This window comes from Heloderma suspectum, chromosome 7, assembly GCF_057233095.1.
Source record: "Heloderma suspectum isolate Gila_16-S chromosome 7, 16-S_ref, whole genome shotgun sequence".
Classification (NCBI taxonomy): Eukaryota; Metazoa; Chordata; class Lepidosauria; order Squamata; family Helodermatidae; genus Heloderma; species Heloderma suspectum.
Genome location: NC_139464.1, coordinates 21,036,957 through 21,056,737, shown reverse-complemented (window position 1 = coordinate 21,056,737; position 19,781 = coordinate 21,036,957). Strand labels below are relative to the sequence as shown.

The following is a 19,781-nucleotide window of genomic DNA, read 5'->3' as shown; positions in this document are numbered from 1 at the left end:
TGTGGGACCCAAACACTTCTGATAATGACCTAGAATGACCTCAGACCAGCATCAGCTGCCCAGCCTGTCTCACAGACCCTGAATCTATCCAAAGTTGATTCTCAGGGAACTCTTTGAAAACCTCTCTGAAGAAGATGAGTAACTGGACACAGATCCTTATATGTGGAAATGCAGCTGTTTCAGACCCTTCATCCAAATAAATGCATAACCAATCGAAGGCTGTTTGCTCTCCTAAAAGCTATTCAACAGTGCATGGTTCCAGATCAGAGCACAGCCCCTTGGAGCTTGATGGAGGGGTGGGGCTCTGGCAATCATCAGTTCTCCCTAGGTGATACAAAGACTCAGCTAGTGTTTGGATGTTAGCTTCCTGCTGTCTCCATGAGCTACCTCAAGTCTTTCATAAGATTGGCATGGCACATTCAGCAGGGCACATGGAATGTCCAAGTCCAAATTTGTTACTGCAGTATAAAGCAAGGTTAGGGGTTGAGAAATTTGCAACTGAGACGTTATGGGAGTTTTGCTTTCTCTAGCATTCAGTTTTTAAACCTTTCTCTCCCAGATATGAACTGTGCAAATTTTTTTTCTCAAAAACACACTAAAACAAAACTCTCACTCATTTGCACCAGCCAAATTCAACAGGTACAGCTAATCCCAGCATGGAAAGGACGGTGATATATCTGTCTGACATACAGCTGTTAAAGATGAAGAGGCTGTCAGAAGAAAAAGAGGTGGCAACCCCAGTTCAGCACTAACATGGCTGAATATGTCCTTATATTCAAACCCAGGCATTTAAGAGCAAAGCAGTCAAAACCCTGGGCCTGAATGGACAAATCTGTCAGTTTTGGTTTCTCTCACATTTGACTTTTTCAGATCTCAACTTCTTTTTGTCCCAAATATGGGGAGTTTTGTGAATTTTGGTAAATTCTTATCAAAACCAAACAAACGAATTTCTCATCCATCCCTAGTGGGAGGGGGTTCTTTTCCCCTATCTGGACTTCTGGGAAATGTTTAGCAGGCAGTCAGGTAAAAGTCAAAGGACAGGTTACAGAGGGTGGGTGAAGCGTCAACTCTCCTCCTTCTTCCCAGTGCTTCTCTCATGCAACTGCACTCCCCCGCCCCCTGCTGCTGCTTTGCAAATCATCAGAAAACCACAGGATTGGGTGCTTGGTGCCAATACTTGTTGTTCTACACTAAATTAACCAGCGCATTACTCCGGGAGAGAGCGCAGGAGAGGAAGGCCTGGTGTGCTGTGGTCCATGGGGTCACGAAGAGTCGGACACGACTGAACGACTGAACGACAACCACCACCAGTGCATTATTCCTATTCCATGCTGCTGCCTGCTACCGCTTGTTTTCAGTTTCCCTGGATTTCACCCAGCACCCCACAGGTATCCAGACTGCTGGAACAGGAGACTTGTACAGCAGAATACAGGACTGTGTTTAAGGTGACTTTATTAAATACAAAAGTCCTTTTTTAGAATGAGTTCACGCATACATATGCAACAAGATGTTATAAGTGTTCCTCTTGCCCAATTAAAAGGTTCTGTCACTCATGGGGGTCTCATTAACAGTAAAGGGAGTTGAGACATATGGAACAGCTAAGGATCAGGGCCTAAGTCTGAATGATCTTGCAGAGATTTTAAAAAATATCAAGGCATGAAAAAGATAAACAACAATCCATTATTGTTAAGTCAGTTCATAAACACAGAAAGGAACATATCATTAAAATCTGACAGACAATACTCCGATGACTGACTACACCGAGTGCTCAACCAGTCATTTTCAGAGCAGGATTTCACAGAAGAGTCTCCACGGGGGACAAAGGCGATGGACAATCCAGGATACTGTCATAAAATTTAAGCGATTTCTCATGCTGTAAAAGCTGCTCTTGAAGAAGACTCCCTCCAAATCCTTCATCGTCATCTTGCTGTAGATTACTGAATCTGCAAAACAAAAATAAATTAAGCCTCCCTTGCAATATAGTGGAATACAATATTCAGGCTATCAACTATGTTTAATGTAATCAACGTCCAATTTTTTTTAAAAGTCACAGAGGAAGAGAGAGGGATACGTTGAACTGCCTTATAGGGCTGGCCCAAGACATTTCGTTGCCTAATAAAAAGGACAAGACGGCACCCCTCCCATGTCATACACAAAAGCCGACTGGACTGGCAGATGAATCTCTCCTCAACACTGATGATCGGATGCCATCCTCCACTGCACCTGAAAGCAGCAGGGTAACTTACGGGGTGTGGGGCAGGTTGCAGGGCACACAGCTCTCTCCTCCAACATCTTGCTGCCATCTCCCAGCATCTGCTGCTTGAGGCAACTGCTTCACTCTGCCTAACGATAGGGCCGGCCCTGCTGCCTTACATCATATCGAGCCAATGGTCCATCCAACCCAGTACCAGACATGACCCTGGGGATCAGACTCCCTGCAGCCCATGTTGGGTGATGATGCTATGGACTCAGAGGAGGTGTTGGGCTGAGAAGGAGTTCCCCCCCTCAATGTCAACCCAGAAAAAATGTCAGTTGCCTGGGAACCCCTCTGCATCAGGAGCCTGTCTTGATACCATCTCCCTGGACTGTGGAGGTTGTGCTGCCATCCTCTGGATCCTCTGGCCCAGAAGCTGAAACAAACCACGGTCTCCCCTGCATTATTGAAGTCAACAGCTCCTTGAACAAGTAAATTACCCCTTAACTGGAAGTGGCTTCTTCCAATGGAGTTGCATCTAGCCACCCAGAGTGAGCTGAACCCCTCTTTAGGTCTCTATCTGGGGTTGTCTGTTGCTGAAGGAACACAGTATTGCCTGCAGGTATGAAGCTCCAGGTGGAGCTCCACATCAAGCCACCCAGGGTGCTACTTGGAACTTGAACTTAGCTTTGCCTTGCCAGACCCTGAACTTTGCCTTCCTTTGCTTTACTTTGTGTTGCTGGAATCCAAACCTTGGCCACTTGCACTGGAACACCATCAGGCTGAAACTACCTGGGATAAAACCGTATCTTAGTACTCTTGCCTGGCAGATGCCCTCCAAGGTTTCAGGCTGAGGATTTTCCCAGCTCTGTGACAAAAGATGAAGATTCTACAGATGAAGCCTTTTATATGCAAAACATGTCCTCATTTCTGCTTGTTTAAGTTTCAGTTTAAAATATTTTGTTTAAGCCCAGCTATTACAGCCGTGTATTCTGAAAGACGCTGCTCTGTTCTCTCGTTCTTATCCTTCTAGTGCTGTGGGTCTCAGCCTAATTTCAAAACCCCTCTGCAAGCCATCAGTTCATACCTCTGGCAAGAGCAGTGTGTCCCTTCCCTGGAAGGGGAGAGAAAAGAGTGACCGAGAGAGAGAGAGAGAGAGAGAGAAGGGGGTAGCTTTGTAGTCCTGCAAAGGAATGCACACAGAGAACTTATTCCCCCACTGACATGAAAAGGAACGCCATTGCAAGCAGAGGATTCTTGCATCCGAACGAACACTGCAGCTGGAAGGCATTGGTGATTTGGGACTGGGAAAGGTCTCTGCTTTATTCGGTCTCTCCTCCCTCACCTTTGAGGGGAAGACTTACAGCACAGGACATAATTTGCATGCAGAAGGCCCCAGGTTCAATCCCTGGTATCTTTAGGTAGGGCTGGGAAAGACCCCCCTCTCTGAAACCCTGGAGAGCTGCTGCCAATTGGTATAAACCCCAGTGGGCTAACTGTGGCCCTCAGCCTAAGTCCATGCAGCCTTAGCCTAATTTCAAAAGTCCCTCTGCATGCGATCAGTTCAGACTCCTGGCTGCCCACTGGATGGGAAGGAAAAGGGAGAGAGAGAGAAAAGAGGGTTGCAGAAAGAGAAAAGGGGTGACAAAACACTGAGATGTCAGGTGCTGAATATCCAAGGACTCACCTGTGTGAAATGGTCCAGAAGCCCAAAGTATTAATCATCATCAATGAGGCCAAGAAGAAGTAAAATCTCTCCAATTTGCCCTCATTTAGCATATTTGGAAACCAGTCACCTATGTGAGGGAAAAATAATATATACTGAGAAGAATTCCAAGAAATCAAACAGTGGTTATGTAGCTGAATAGCCCACATGGTACTTCAACTTCCCTCGGGCATTCCTTGAACTGGAGTGGGAGGGGGTCGTCTGAATCCCTCTGCCAGCAAGTTACAAAGCACAGTGGCCAGAAAGCATGCTGTACAAGTCCAATAAGGAAAGAGAGGGGCAAAATGCTAGAATGGGTGGAGCGTTAGGACCAATGCACATCTAATATGTACATCAAGGTTTGTTGTTTAGCATGCCAACCTGTGTAGCCTTCCACAACCTGGCGCCCTCTAGATGTTTTGGACTGCAACTCCCATCACCCCCTACCATTGGTCATGCTGGCTGGCACTGATGGGAGTTGTGGTCCAAAACATCAGATGGCACCAGGTTGGGGAAGGCCTGCTGCAATGCTATTAAGGAGAAATGAGCATCTGCTCCAGGATGTGTAGACGAGGCACTGTGCATCCCTGTCTTTGGAGCCGCTTGTCTCCTCCTCACAGCTTAACGATGCTTAGCACTTTTGTACATATAAAAGCACACTTGCCAGGTAAGGTGTGAATTGGCCCTCGGAGTCGGGAGAGATTCTAGGGGTTTCCCCTGGCTGGAAAATGTATGCAAACTAATTTCACACAGCAGCTTACGATGAAGGAGAAACTCAAATGATCCAGTAAAAATAGGAGAGGAAAAAAGAGAAAACGCTTCTATCTGTCTCACAGGGGATTGCAAATATTCCTTTGTTAAGCAAATGTCTTCCTCTGGATCCAGAAGAATAAACTGTCTATTTCTAGCCAGCTGCCTGCCAGCATAATTTTCTCTCACCCATGAATTGGTTCCTCAGACAAAACCCGCTTTCATTTGTCAGCAAGCAGCACAGCACTGCCCACCCTCCACCCCTGCCCCTTCACTCCCCTTGTCCTACTTCTAAAGTATGGTTCAAGTCTGTGGCATATTCCCAGAGCTGGGTTGAAAACATATCATTTAAGACTGTCAGCTGACTGAGCTCTTAGGTACTATAAACCTCCATTTTAGTAGCTTATAAACTTTTAGAGCCATCATTCACAATCAAGCAGTCTTTCATTTTACACATCCCTGCAGCTGCAAGGACTCAAGGAGAGAGCAAGTGTATGTGATGGAACAGAAGCATTATATATGGGGCTGTGTGAACCCATCAGGGTTCAGTAGAAAACAGCTTAGAGTTTAAGAACGGAAACTAGAAGCCAGAACTGTATGCGTAGAACCGACAAGGTGAACTGGTACTATTTTCACACCTAGTTGTGAAGCCTGTTCCTATTTCAGTTCTACTTTTGTTTGGTCGGCAGGATGTAGTTACAATTCAGGCTCTGTTTCAGCCCAAACACTCAAAATTACTCCCAACCCTGTTAAAATGTTACCTGTATTTAAGAATAGACAAATGCTATAGCTAGAAGCGATTTTATAATGACTATTAAATATATCTCCTGCCTTATCATTGAACAAAATCAAGACAACCAATAAAAAGCTGAAGTGTGTGTACTTTGCTGATCCATCAGATTGGCAGTTGAGGCGCTCTTCCATATTCTCTCATTTACTGAGGTAAAAATTGTGAGGGTGTAGACACCCACTCTGTTGAATTTATTACCTGAAATATATGCTAGGCCTTTGACAATTTATTCACAGCACTGTCAGGTCAAAACATTGTTATTTAGTATGGCCATTTAAAAAAGAACACAGTCTGAATTGCTATTATTATTATTATTATTATTTTACAGCTGGTTTTAGCATTGCTTTAGTTTGTGTTGATGAAATATTGTTTTCTCTCAGATGTTTCATGAGTTGTACATCACTATGGGTATTTTTTTTTTAAGACTGAGAAATAAAACACAAATGTTCTAAATAAAATCAAGTTAAAAAAAACACAACTGGCTGATGGCCACAATAATAATAAAAAAACAATCAATACAGAAAGCGATAACTGGAAACCAAAAACTTAAAAAAAAAATATGAACAGACCCCCCCCCCAACCTTAAACTCAGCCACACTGAATGCAAAAGATTCATAACATTTCTTAAAGGTAGGGAGCTGAACATTGGTGATTCTCAAAAGGAAGTAAGTTGCAGAGCCCTAGAGCCAAGATAGCTGCAAGGCCCCTGTCAAAAATCTCATCATCTTCATGTCCCTTCAAAGGGCAAATGTTGAGCAAAGCTCCAATAGATAAGGTGAGATTATTTGGATGCATTTTCTGAGATACACATGACCTAAGTTCTGCAGGGCTTTGAAATGCCGATTCAAGGCCTAAGCCCATGGTTGCCGCCCATCTATATATAGGCTAGACCAGAAGTAGGGAATATTTTTTCTGTTGAGTGGCACATTCCCTTTGTGTCTATCACAGGTGGTGGTGTCCAGGGCCAAAGCCAAAACTGTGTAGGGACACCCCTTTGCTCTCTTTCTTTCACTCTCTTTCTGACACCCCTCTCTTTCACTCTCTCCCTTTCTTCCTAGCAGGATACCAGGCACTGGCACTTTTGCCAGTGATCTGAACTGATCACTCACAGAGGACTTCTCCCCATCCTCTTTCCTCCACTCCATCTGCTTCAGGTCTCCCCCTACTTTCACCCTCTGCTCCTCTTTCTCTCCCTCTAGGATCCCTACCACCACCTGCATGAAATCAGGCCAAAGACCACATAAAATAGGGCCAAGTGGGGGAAGTGGCATAGGTAGTCCACCTGGGCAAGACCTCTGAAGGAGATGGAAGAGAAGAATCATACATGGGTTGTCCCTTACGGTGACAAGATGCCCTACTTTACGGAGGACAGTCCTCTATTTTGGAGAGCTGGCAGAGGACAGTCCTCTATTTTGGAGAGCTGGCAGAGGACAGTCCTCTATTTGAAGGTGCCCTATATTTGATAGACTTCTAGTCAAACTCTGGTTTAAAGTCAAAGAACCATAAGAAGGCGAGAGCAGCAGGGGCCTTGAAATTGCTGATCCGCAGTTAGTACCTGAAGAGCAGACTGAACAGGTATGGAGGTCACCTAATCCAGTCTTCTTCACCATGGTGATATGTACTATATTTCTATTTGAATGATAGTCACTGTTTCTAAGTTTGAACCTATACACAGATATTCGCATATACTAATGTTATGCAAACCGGTGTCCTCTTTTGGGTGATGCATTTCTTTTTCTTTGGCACTCTATTTCGGCTGTGTCAGTCCGGGATATGCAGTGCTAGAACAGGGATATTACACATCCCTGGGATAACACTCATGGTAAGAAGTGTGTAAGACAAGATATCCACCACATGGAGCAACCACCTCAGAGCAATACTTTCCAGCAGCCTCCAGATGGGGACAATACTGTATACATTATCCAAACATGAGACAAATGGTTAAACACCCATTTTAATGAGGCACATATTTCCACAAGCCTTTGCCTAGCGGATGAACGACAAAGCATTCTCAATAATTGCTATGAAAGCTCACAGCTAGCGTATTTAATTTTTATTGCTTCCCTGTTTAATTCTCAGCACATGCCATAGTTTGACATCTGGGTTTTATTGATTACATAAGTATCAAGAGATCCCACCCACAACCTGAGGTGAGGTGGTGGGGATGGAAACCAAACAATCTTTTGCTGCTTTCAGGTTTGGTATTCATTCTAAGGGGCTTCAGCTGAAGAGACTTTGCACATGAATTACTCAATGGAGGGAAGATTTTAAACATTCTGCCAAAGTCTAGCTTGATGGGAACATAAGAACTGTAAGGCCCAATTAGTTCAGCAGTCTAACTATCTCCAGTTGGTGACTCTGCAAAGCTCACATACAGGGCACAAAGGGAATGACTTCTCCCTACAGTTTAAGTCCAGCATTTGGTATTTAGAGGTACACTGTTCCTGTACATGGTGATTCCATTTAGGTGTCAACAGAAATAGCTGTCAAAGAACCTGACTCCCATGAATTTGTCAAATCCCACACCACACAAACCATCTCACTTCTCTTTCCCTTCCTGTTCTTTCTTCTCCTTTCCCTCCTCTACCCTATTCCCTCCCCATGTCTCTCTTCCCCCTTAAGAATCCCATAATAATTAAATGGTAAATCAATGTGCTCCAAGTGAAATACAAAACTGTGAAACAGAGTTTGGAGTGGGGGTGAGTTGAGTTGTGAGTAGGGAGAGAAATTAGGGAATTTTAGTTAAATTTGTTAAAAAACTGAAAAATCAGAAATAAACTTTTAACAACAACAACAACAACAACAACAAAAAGAGATATCCAAGCTGGAAGTTACCAGTCAGTGCATATTGTGGAGAAGTAGTCATGGAGTAAATAGTGCTAGACCCACTACAGACACCACAGTTCCACTTAGATCTCTCTTCTCAGCAACTGCTACCATCACTGCACACTGGTAGCCAGGATCTACCTCATGATGAATGATACCACCACCACCAAGAGGGAGTCAAAAGGAAATGGGTTCAGGCCAGTCTCTTTCACTCTTAGCCACCAACCCAAACCTTGCGATACATATTTCCATTGCAACTTTTAGAGAAACTTATTCCCATAACAAGTAGCACAGGGGGATAGGTTTTGTCATGTGTCTCATTAAAATGTCAAGGGAGGTATAAAGAGCCTTAAGAAATCAGTTTTCTCCGCTTGTACTGAAAATATCACTGTCACCCGTCATCTGTTTGCACTCATCAAATTTCCAAGAAGTCTTATTTTATCATATTCACACCATCCTTCATAGATGCATTAAAAAAAAAAAAAAGATTAACGCCACTTAAGGCTCTGGGTGACTATCTTATCCACTTTGCCAGCAAAACGCAACTCTAGACGAACAAGATGCTACAGAATGCAAATAAGGCTTAAATAGTCTAGTTGAAACTTCTTCAAAATCCTGTTCCACTGTGGGTCTGGGAAATCTAGGTTCCAGTCCCCAGTCAGTCTCAGATCCAATGGATGGAGATACTGGGAAGCATTCAAAGGTGTCCATGTGTCAGCGCTATTGACGTTATGCTATAAGAAACCAACGTTTGTGCAACAATAGCATTTGCTAGTGTGACATGTTTCCTTGTGCCAGGCAAAGACCTTCTCATTTTCCCAGGCTTTTACTGCTAAACTTTAAAAATGTTTAATTCTTTTAATCTGCTTTGAGGATTTTATTAATTGGAGATTTTATCCTATGGTGATGTTTTATTGATTTATTTGTTTTATAAATTTGTATTTTTTAAACTCCTTTGTAATAGGATAAAATGCCAATTGGTCATTGAACGACAGGGTATACATTTTCAAAAATAAAATAAATTATTCTTAGTGCTGCTATTTAGCATATTTTGGGTAGTTTTTAGAGCTGCTGCCTGGACTGACTTCAAGGGAAAAAATCCAAGTCAAGCTTCATGCTAGATAATGGGCAACTTTACATTTACTTAGGTTTCAACAAATCTATGTAAATTTACTTGTTGCATTACATTTTTATCCCAACTTTCTTCCAAGGGGAGTTTCCAGGATTCTTTCCCATCACACACACACACGCTATTCTCACAATAACCCTGTGAAGTAGGGTAAGAGATGGTGACTGGCCCAAAGTCACCCAGTTAGCTTCATGGATGATTGGGGATTTGAACCCAATTCTCTCTAGTTGTAGTCAGCCATTCTAACTCAGTTTCCCCAATCAGGTGTTCTTCAGGTGTGTTGGACTGCAACTCTAGATGTGTTGGACTGCCAGCTGAGAATGATGGAAGTTGCAGTCCAACTCTTCCCTTTTTATGTGTCCCCTCAAGTGCCTAAAAATCCCAACACCTAATGGAAGGAAAAAATAATCTTATGACTTGACACATTTTCAGTGCAGTAAAATGATACCATACTACCTCACATTTAAAATTTGCAACACACACACTCCTACGCCCAAACCTACTGGCAGAATGCATCACGATTTCTTGGCACCCTGGGGAGATTTTTGACCTTAACATTTAGCAAAGAGGAGAGCAGTAAAAATGATAAATTAATTTAGAAAAAAGAGCATCAAGAACAGTCAGGAGCAACCAGGTATTTTTAATAAAAAGGAAAAAAAAAACAGGAAAAAAACGATGAAGAGTAAATGGGGAGCTTGACATAAATTCTCAAATATTTAAAAAGCCTGCCAGAAAATAGATTCAAAACAACTCTTCCCCCATAGTTACTAATCCTTCATGTCCCAGCAAGCACATTCCTTCCTCTTTTGGCTTCTCAGGAATAAGATCCACATATTCTAGGGCTTCTAAGGCTGATACCTTTATACAGATCTATGGTGTGACCACATTTGGAATACAGTGCAAAGTTCTGGTCATCACAGGTGAAAAAGGATACCGAATAGCCAGAAAAGGTACAGAAGAGGGGTAAACAAAAATGATCAGTAGGATGAAGCAACTCCACTATGAGGAAAGGGTATAATGTTTGGGGATTTTTAGGTTAGAAAAAAGACAAGTAAGGGGGGGACATGAAAGAGGTCCATAAAATTATGCATGGTATAGAGAAATAGAGAAAGGGGATAGGGGTAGGTTTTTCTCCCTGCTGGATCAGACCAGAGGCCTACCTAGCCCACCATTCTGTTGCCACAATGGCCAACCAGATACCTCTGGGAAGCCCACAAGTAGGACATGTGGTCAATACAGTTTTCTTCTTGTGTTCCCCATGTATTGCCCTTCTGATGTTGCATTTCTGCATCTCCTTAAGATGCTGGTGTGGTTCCAAAGAGCAGATTTGTGTCTTTGAACTAACATGAGAGGCACACCTGAGTGTACCTATTCTTCATATGTGGAACGCTAGAGGATACAATGCTTTAAGAATGCCAGGTAGTACTTAGAGCAAGGGATCAGTATCTGTTTATACATACCATTTTCTAAGTAGACATGAAGCAATGTGGTGCAGTGTTGACTAGAACTTAACCACCACCAACATCTTCCTCTTAAATCATTACCTGTTTGATGTTTGATCTAACTCACACTGCAAATTGTTGTTGTTCAGTCGTTAAGTTGTGTCCGACTCTTCGTGACCCCATGGACCATAGCACGCCAGGCCTTCCTGGCCTCCACTCTCTCCCAGAGTGTGCTCAAGTTCATATTCATTGCATCAGTGATGCTATCTAGCCATCTCACCCTCTGCCGTCCCCTTCTCCTTTTGCCTTCAATCCTTCCCAGCATCAGGGTCTTTTCCAGTGACTTCTCTCTTTGCATTAGATGGCCAAAATATTTGAGCTTCAGCTTCAGTATCTGTCCTTCCAATGAGCACTCAGGGTTGATTTCCTTTAGGATGGACTGATTTGACCTCCTTGCAGTCCAGGGGACTCGTAAGAGTCTTCTCCAGCACCACAGTTCAAAAGCATCAGTTCTTCGGTGCTCAGCCTTCCTTATAGTCCAGCTCTCACAGACATACGTTACTACTGGGAAAACCATAGCTTTGATTATGCGGACCTTTGTCGGCAAGGTGATGTCTCTGCTTCTGACTATGCTGTCTGGGTTTGCCATAGCTTTCCTCCCAAGGAGCAAGTGTCTTTTAATTTCATGGCTACAGTCACCGTCTGCGGTGATCTTGGAGCCCAAAAAAATAAAATCTGTCACTGCTTCCATTTCTTCCCCTTCTCTATGCCAGGAAGTGATGAGGCCAGATGCCATGATCTTCGTTTTTTTTAATGTTGAGTTTCAAACCAGCTTTTGTACTCTCCACTTTCACCCTCAACAAGAGGCTCTTGAGATCCTCTTCGCTTTCTGCCATTAGGGTGGTATCGTCTGCGTATCTGAGGTTGTTGATAATTCTCCCGGCAATCTTAATTCCAACCTGTGATTCATCCAACCCAGCATTTCTCATGATGTACTCTGCATATAAGTTAAACAAGCAGGGTGACAATATGCAGCCTTGTCGTACTCCTTTCCCAATTTGGAAGCGGTCGCTTGTTCCATGTCTGGTTCTTACTGTTGCTTCTTGACCCTCGTACAGGTTTCTCAGGAGACAGGTAAGGTGGTCTGGTACTCCCATCTCTTTAAGAATTTGCCACAGTTTGTTGTGATCCACACAATCAAAGGCTTCAGCATAGTCAATGAAGCAGAAATAGACGTTTTTCTGGAATTCTCTTGCTTTCTCCATGATCCAGCGAATGTTGGCGATTTGATCTCTAGTTCCTCTGCCTCTTCGAAACCCAGCTTGTACTTCCGGTAGTTCTCTCTCTGGCTGTGAGAGCTGGACTATAAGGAAGGCTGAGTGCCGAAGAATTGATGCTTTCGAACTGTGGTGCTGGAGAAGACTCTTACGAGTCCCCTGGAATGCAAGGAGGTCAAATCAGTCCATCCTAAAGGAAATCAACCCTGAGTGCTCATTGGAAGGACAGATACTGAAACTGAAGCTCAAATATTTTGGCCACCTAATGAGAAGAGAAAACTCTCTGGAAAAGACCCTGATGCTGGGAAAGACTGAAGGCAAAAGGAGAAGGGGACGGCAGAGGATGAGATGGCTAGATAGCATGACCGATGCAATGAATATGAACTTGAGCACACTCCGGGAGAGAGCGGAGGACAGGAAGGCCTGGCATGTTATGGTCCATGGGGTCACGAAGAGTCGGACACGACTGAACAACAACAACAACAACAACAATTATTTTCTTTTACCAGACCCTAAAGAATTGCTAAATTTCAATCTGCCTTTGGATAAAGATGGTTAAAAAAAAACCCTAATACTGCTCTTGATTGATTTTTTTTTTAATTATACTTTTGAGTCTGTGTTAGATCCTTGCTTTGATGTGTTTTACGCTGCCCTTTTGGTCTTTGATTTTTTTTAGTTTTTACTATTTTCATACTGATGTTATTGAATTATTTTTTGTTTAAAAATTGCTTACTGTAAATCACCTTGGGGAAAATGTTTTGTTTTGAAAGATGACATAAAAGTTTCTAAAAATAAATACATAAAACATTTTTCCTGGGCTTTGCCCACCCCTAGCTCAAGCCTATTTAAATAATCCCTTGGCAAATAATAATCCCTCTTTAACTCACCCACCCCTAAAAAAAGCTGTGGTCTTGGAGGATTCCTATCCCATTTCTAGAGAAGGACGCCCTGTAAAGACACCACGCACTAATTATTCCATCTTTTAGAATAGGAATAATGCATTACATTTTGATGAATCCCGCTGCAACATAGTGACCTATCTTAATCCTGAAAGAGAGATCAATAAACTCCTGGCATCTAGGCTTAGTTATATGCTTCTAATGGAAGTCAATAGGAAGAGGACAAAAATTCCTACTGAGAGAAAAATACACACACACACATACCTTCACTATGCATGAGTATTGCTTTACCTTGTGAGCCAATGTAAGCTGCTTGAACAAGAAAGGCCCCCATAATACAGCCAGCTCCACTGAAGAATGTCAAGGCTTGCATGGCAATCCCACGAATTCTGCCTGGTACAAACTTGAATATAGTGAAGGAACCTTAGCAAAGCAAGAAAGAAACTGGTATAATGGGGAAGAATAGCAGGGCATTTCCTGCTGCTCCATACATGTGATGCTTCACAATGCAGCATTCACATGGTAAGTGAAACTACATTATTTATTGCATTTTTAATAGAGCTGTGCACAAATAGTCTCTCAAAATTCTCCACCTGATTTGTGGGCAGAGACAATTTGGGAGACAATTTCACTCATTTTCTCCAGAGGCAGGAGAAATTCTCAACGGTTTCTCATAGGTAGGGCTCCCCATTGGCAGGGCTTGTAGCACAGCTGCTGCTTCTTTTTTTCATAAGGGCGCTTGTAGGGATGTTAGAGAATTCTGCCATGGACTCCAATGAGGCCGGATACTAAAGAATCCGGCCCCTCGGAGTCCGTGGCGGAACAGACCACCCACCTCCGCCACCCCACAAAGTTTCCCCGAAACGGATCCTACCTGCCACCAGCCGGGGCTGGTCCATCCGCTGCCATCCTCTGCCTTCCTGCGGAAGCAAATGGCATCTGGCGTAGCGAATGCCATTTGCGTCCCTTCTGTTCACCATGATAGGCTACGTAAATCTTTACGTAGCCTATCACGGCAAAGAGAAGGGACGCAAATGGTGTCCACTATGCCAGAGGTCATTTGCTTCCACAGGATGGCAGCGGACAGCAGTCCTGCTGCGGATGGACCCGGCCAGCAGCTCTGCAGACTTGCTGCGGAGCGGAGCCGGCCAGGGAAGATTCTGGGGGGAGGGACGGATCACCTCCCCCTGCGGACCCCCCCAGTGGACTGGTGAGTGGGTTTCGTATACCCCTAGGTGCTTGGTTTCTTTGTACTGCAACAGCATCAACTGTGTTGGCAGACTGGACCCCATTTTGCATTCACCACAATGCAAGTGTCTGTGGGTGGGCAGTGTTGTATCTAGCTGAAGGGAAGAGTTACTGCTGAGCCAAAATCTGTCCTCCAGTCTCTTGAAATTTTTCTTCCCCCATGAAAGAGGCTTCCATTGTTCTGCCTCATTCCCAAGGTGTTTTATAGTTCTTTTTTGTGGTGTTTTTGAGCTTACCTAATCACTCCTACCCTCCCAAGCTGCCTGCACCTCCTGATCTGAAAAGGTCCTATGGGAGGCATTACCTCATGATGCCTTCCCCTGGGCTTTAATTGAAGTGAAGGAAACCGAGGAGGCTACAGGCTGCTGGAGAGATGATTGTAAAACGGAACACTTGTGCTCACTCCTCAGCCACCTCCTAAATAAGGTAAGCCCAAGAAACCCAAACCCAACCCATGAGAATTTCTCTGAATTTTTTTCACCATTGAATTACTTTTCGAAAGCAATTTCATTTCTATCAAATTCAATGAGAATAGTCGAAAAAATGAGGGAGAAATTTTCGGCACAGCACTAATTTTTAGTCTATCAATAACAGTTTAGGCAATAACAAAAAGTACTCTGCACAGATTACACGATAATGTGCAATAATCCCCTGAGCTGATTGCATGTTATTGGTGGGGGAGGGTGCGGGGAGAAGGGTGAGAATATGTCACAGGGAAGTCATTTTGGTTGTTTGCTGAAACTTGTAACCTGGCCCACACCTGGGTTAATTAGAAGGGTTAATTTCAAATTAGGTTAAATCTTAAACCCTGTTGAGGCATTTTGCCCAAACAGGGTATGTAAATGCATGTAAGGGACCCGGGGTCATGCGTTTCGGCTGCATCCCCCAACATCCCTGCATGCACTGGCCCCACTTCCTCAGTCCCCAGGTGGGATATCTGAAGGGGACTGCTCCTTGCATTCACTTGAATGGGAGTGGAAACCCCTGCATGCAATGGGAAACTCTTGTTCAGGTAAACACAAGCAGAACTTCGCTTCAGACCTTGCCAGTTATTGGGGACAGGGTGGGCAGGTCTGGGGATGATGGAAGCAAGGCATGTGCAGCCCTATGCCCCTTACATACATTTACATATCTGGTTTGGGCTTAACATCCAAATAGTCTCTGTACCGTTTGATATGGGTGACCTGTCCTTGGGTGGGCCTCCATCCTTAAAATTGCCACTGAATGATCCTAGAAAGGAACATTTGGTTGACCACTGAGTGGTGAGATTGGCATCTGTGGACTTGCATCGCCCCCTAGGATGGAAGTCCTGTTTTGAGTGATGTAACGGATGGAAAGCCCCACCAGGGGTGGCAAAGTAGACATTCCTCCTAACCACAAAGAACATTATTATTCTGTGAGCAGTAACCACAAGGATGACAGATGAAGCTTTTTCTGTGTAAATGATGAATGAGCCTGTTCAGGAAAGACCACCAGGGGTGAAGAGTCTGATGAAAGCTACTCAAACCATCCCCTGTTCAAACAGATGTCATTCCATGCTCAAGTCAGTTTTTTAAGACTAGAAAATGAAATAAAGCAGTATTCTTACAGGTGGGAGTCACCAGAGCTTCTGCCACACCAAGCAAGATGTATTGGGGGGCCAGATGGAGGCACGGCATGGAGGAAACAAGGAGAACTTTGCCTGAAAGAGTCTGTTCCACCACAGGGAAATGTTTCCTGTGTACCTCAAAGAACCCAGCAACCATCACAGAGAGAGTGGCAGATGTGTAACCTACAACTGGGCACAAAAGGCACAAAACAATTAAAAATTGTTGATCAATTATATATCACATTCTCAATTACACCTGGTATGCTGGAGGAAAAAACAGAAACACTCCATTTATACCCTTGGACTCGACTGAATTTTCACAGTGTTTGACTTTTAGCCCGTAAAAGGCAGTTTTTCACCAAATATGCTGTCTCCTCAGCTTTTTGTTCAAATATCTTGTGCTGCCTTTTTAGACTAACATTTTCTAGAATTCGCTAGGCTTTCAACCATTTTCACAGGTATCACTTTTCAAAGCCTTTTAAGCTCTTCTTCTGCCACAACCAGTTTCCTTCTTCCTCCCACAAATGGGGTCTTTGTTGTTGTTAAGTCGTGTCCGACTCTTCGTGACCCCATGGACCATAGCACGCCAGGCCTTCCTGTCCTCCGCTCTCTCCCGGAGTCTGCTCAAATTCATATTCATTGCATTGGTGATGCTATCTAGCCATCTCATCCTCTGCCGTCCCCTTCTCCTTTTGCCTGTTTCCTGCCTCCCAGCTGAGCAGAGCAGAGCAGAGCAAGCTGCTCCAGCTGGTCCAGGGACTACAGAAGCAAGCAAGCTCCCAGAGAGAGCCGACAGGGGGAGCAAATAGGAGTTGGCCAGGGGAGTTCGGCAGGGGAGGTCAAGGGGGAGGCCCCTAACATTTTTTTTCATTTTTTATTTTATTTTATTTTTTAACTAACTTTTTTCCATTTATTTGTCTTGTAACACACACTTCCACACCAGTGGGACTCTGCTTTTAACCTCTACTGAGTAGAGGAGCAGGCACAGGCTAGTCTAGAACAATCACAAAGCTAGACACAAACAGGGAAAAGAGGCAATGGAAGGACAAGACTCTCCAGTGGTGGTGGCCTGCAAGGTGTGTGCAATGTTTGTTTTCTTGCCTGAGAACAACATGGCCTACACCTGCAACAAGTGCAAGTTGATCACGCTGCTGGAAGAAAAAGTAAGTGGACTGGAGCAGCGACTGCCGACCCTCCGGGGAATAAGAGAACACGAAGAGTTCTTGGACAGAATGGGGGAACTACAGCAGCAAAGGGCAGACCAGAAGCTTGAAGAGCAAAAGCAAGATGAGGCAGTGGGAAATGCTGAGGTGAAGAAAAATGGAGTAGAGGATACTCCTTGGAAAAGGGTGACAGTTAGGAGAAGAAGAACTAGACGCCACTCTGCACCAGTGGAAGCAGTGGAGCTGTGGAACCGATTCCAGGTACTTGCGGATGAGACTAGAGGACAGCCTGCAGAGGAAGAATCCCAGGGGAACCTACATGAGAGTGAGCAAGAGGCTGAAGGTCAGTCAAACAGAGGCGATGAAACCCAGGCCTACAACAACAACAAGAGAAGAGTGGTAGTAGTGGGAGACTCCTTTCTGCGTGGGATCGAGACCTAAGTATGTCACGAAGACCCGTGGACTCACCAGGTATGTTGTCTCCTGGGAGGACGAATTAGAGATGTGACTGAAAGGTTGCCTGCACTCATTAAGCCCACTGACAGGTATCCCTTTCTTCTCATCCATGTGGGAACAAATGATACCGCCAAGCGGAGCTATGAAGAAATCACATCAGACTTTGAAGTTTTGGGAAGGAAACTCAAGAACTTTGGGGCCCAGATAGTTTTCTCATCCATCCTTCCAGTAGTTAGAAGAGGGATAGAAAGGGAACGAAAAATACTCCGGGTGAATGACTGGCTACGAAGGTGGTGCCAACGAGAGAGATTTGGATTCTGGGACCACGGGCTATGCTTCCTGGAAGATGGGCTGTTGGCAAGGGATGGGTTGCACCTCACAAAGGATGGGAAGAATGTGTTTGGCCACAGCATGAAGAACTTCATCAGGAGGGCTTTAAACTGAATCCTACGGGGCAGGGAGATATAAAGTTGGGGGTAGCAATGGACGTAGGCGCATGCACTGCAACGGAGAGAACAGCTCTGATAGCGCCCAATAATAGTCTTCAGACACATGTAGGAAGAAAGCCAGACTATGAAGCACATGGTCTTCGATGTCTATATACTAATGCCCAGAGTATGGGAAACAAACAGAACGAACTTCAACTCTTAATACAGGACGGAAATTATGACTTGATAGGTATAACTGAGACTTGGTGGGATGACTCTCATGACTGGAATACAGCAATTGAAGGATATAACTTGTTCAAAAAGAACAGGAGGAACAGAAAGGGAGGTGGGGTTGCACTGTATGTGAAAAGTACATATCTCTGCACAGAAATACAGGAGGACGAGCTTGGTAGCCCCATCGAGAGCATCTGGATCAAAATAAACGGAGCAAAGAATAAAAGGAGCCTGGTGGTCGGAGTCTACTACCGGCCACCCAACCAAGGAGAAGACGAGGATGAAACTTTTGAAAAGCAAATAGCCAATGTTTCAAGGAAGCATGATGTAGTAGTAATGGGGGACTTCAATTTCCCCAATATTTGTTGGGAGACAAATTCTGCAAAACATGCCCCCTCCAGGAAATTCCTGACTTGTGTGGTGGATAACTTCCTCCTACAGAAAGTAGAGGAAGCAACTAGAGGATCGGCTATCCTTGACTTGATCCTAACCAACTTAGTGGATAAAGTAGCAGTTACAGGAACGCAGAACACATCATGCGATGTACTGGGCTTGATGAAGCCAAGGCTGGAGTTAAAATCGCTGGAAGAAACATTAACAATCTCAGATATGCAGATGATACCACTTTGATGGCTGAAAGCGAGGGGGAGCTGAGGAACCTCATGACGAAGGTGAAAGAAGAAAGTGCAAAAGCTGGGTTGCAGTTAAACCTCAAAAAAACCAAGATTATGGCAACCAGCTTGATTGTAGGGATGGACAAAAGTCCCTTACCTGTCCTCGAAGCTTGCTTCGCGGTGGGGGGGAGGCGCTTCGCTTCTCCCCCCGAAGTTCATGCGAGGGGGGGGAGGCACCCCGCCTCGCCCGGCCGAAATTCAGGCCGGGCGGGAGGCGCCCCATCCCTCGCCAGCGAAATTCAGGCCGGGTAGAAGCGCCCCGTCTACCCAGCCGCGAAAAAAACAAAAACAAAAACCACACCCGTGATAGGCTACGTAACGATTAACGTAGCCTATCACGGCTAGATTTCCAAAGTCAGCCGTGATAGGCTACGTAAATCGTTACATAGCCTATCACGGGTGACTTTGAAAAAAAAAAAAAGCGCGTACGCAAATGGCGGCCCCCACAGGGAGCCGCCATTTGCGTTCCTTATTTGGTCCCTGTAGTCTACGTAAAGATTTACGCAGACTACGGCGAAAATAAGGGCAACGCAAATAGCCGAAGGTAAGTCCCATCCCGGGGGGGTGGCAGACCGTTTCTCCACCAATTTCGGGGGGCTGAATGCGTTGGCATTCGCCCCCCCCGGAGATTCGTGGAGAAATTCTCTGATATTCTGGAGGTGATGGACTCGACCTTGAGGGAGCTGGGGGTAGCAACGGCCGACAGGAAGCTCTGGCGTGGGCTGGTCCATGAAGTCACGAAGAGTCGGAAGTGACTGAACGAATAAACAACAACAAAGGAACTCTGGGGGAAAGCGACCATGTTGTACTTGAGTTCTTGGTTCTAAGGGAAGCAAAAGCCAAGTGTAGTCAAACGCGTACCCTGGATTTTAGGAAAGCTGATTTTAATAAACTCAGAACAATGATCGGTAAGGTCCCATGGCAAGTGACGCTAACGAGAAAAGGAGTCCAAGATGGGTGGGAGCTTTTAAAAAAGGA

The 19,781-nt window shown here is 44.6% G+C and overlaps 1 protein-coding gene across 2 annotated transcripts in view; it reads right to left on the bottom strand.

Moving 5' to 3' along the window:
• Positions 1-1,428: 1,428 nt before the first annotated feature.
• Positions 1,429-19,781, bottom strand: part of SLC15A5 (solute carrier family 15 member 5) — a 55,125-nt gene continuing 36,772 nt past the window's right edge. For both annotated transcript variants that reach the window (XM_084809221.1, XM_084809220.1), the window contains 4 exons: positions 15,849-16,037; positions 13,304-13,435; positions 3,882-3,990; positions 1,429-1,943 (listed from right to left, as the gene is read on the bottom strand). In XM_084809221.1, coding sequence (XP_084665347.1) covers positions 1,796-1,943; positions 3,882-3,990; positions 13,304-13,435; positions 15,849-16,037 — 578 coding nt within the window. In that variant the 3' untranslated portion in view covers positions 1,429-1,795. The remainder of the gene's footprint in view (positions 1,944-3,881; positions 3,991-13,303; positions 13,436-15,848; positions 16,038-19,781) is intronic.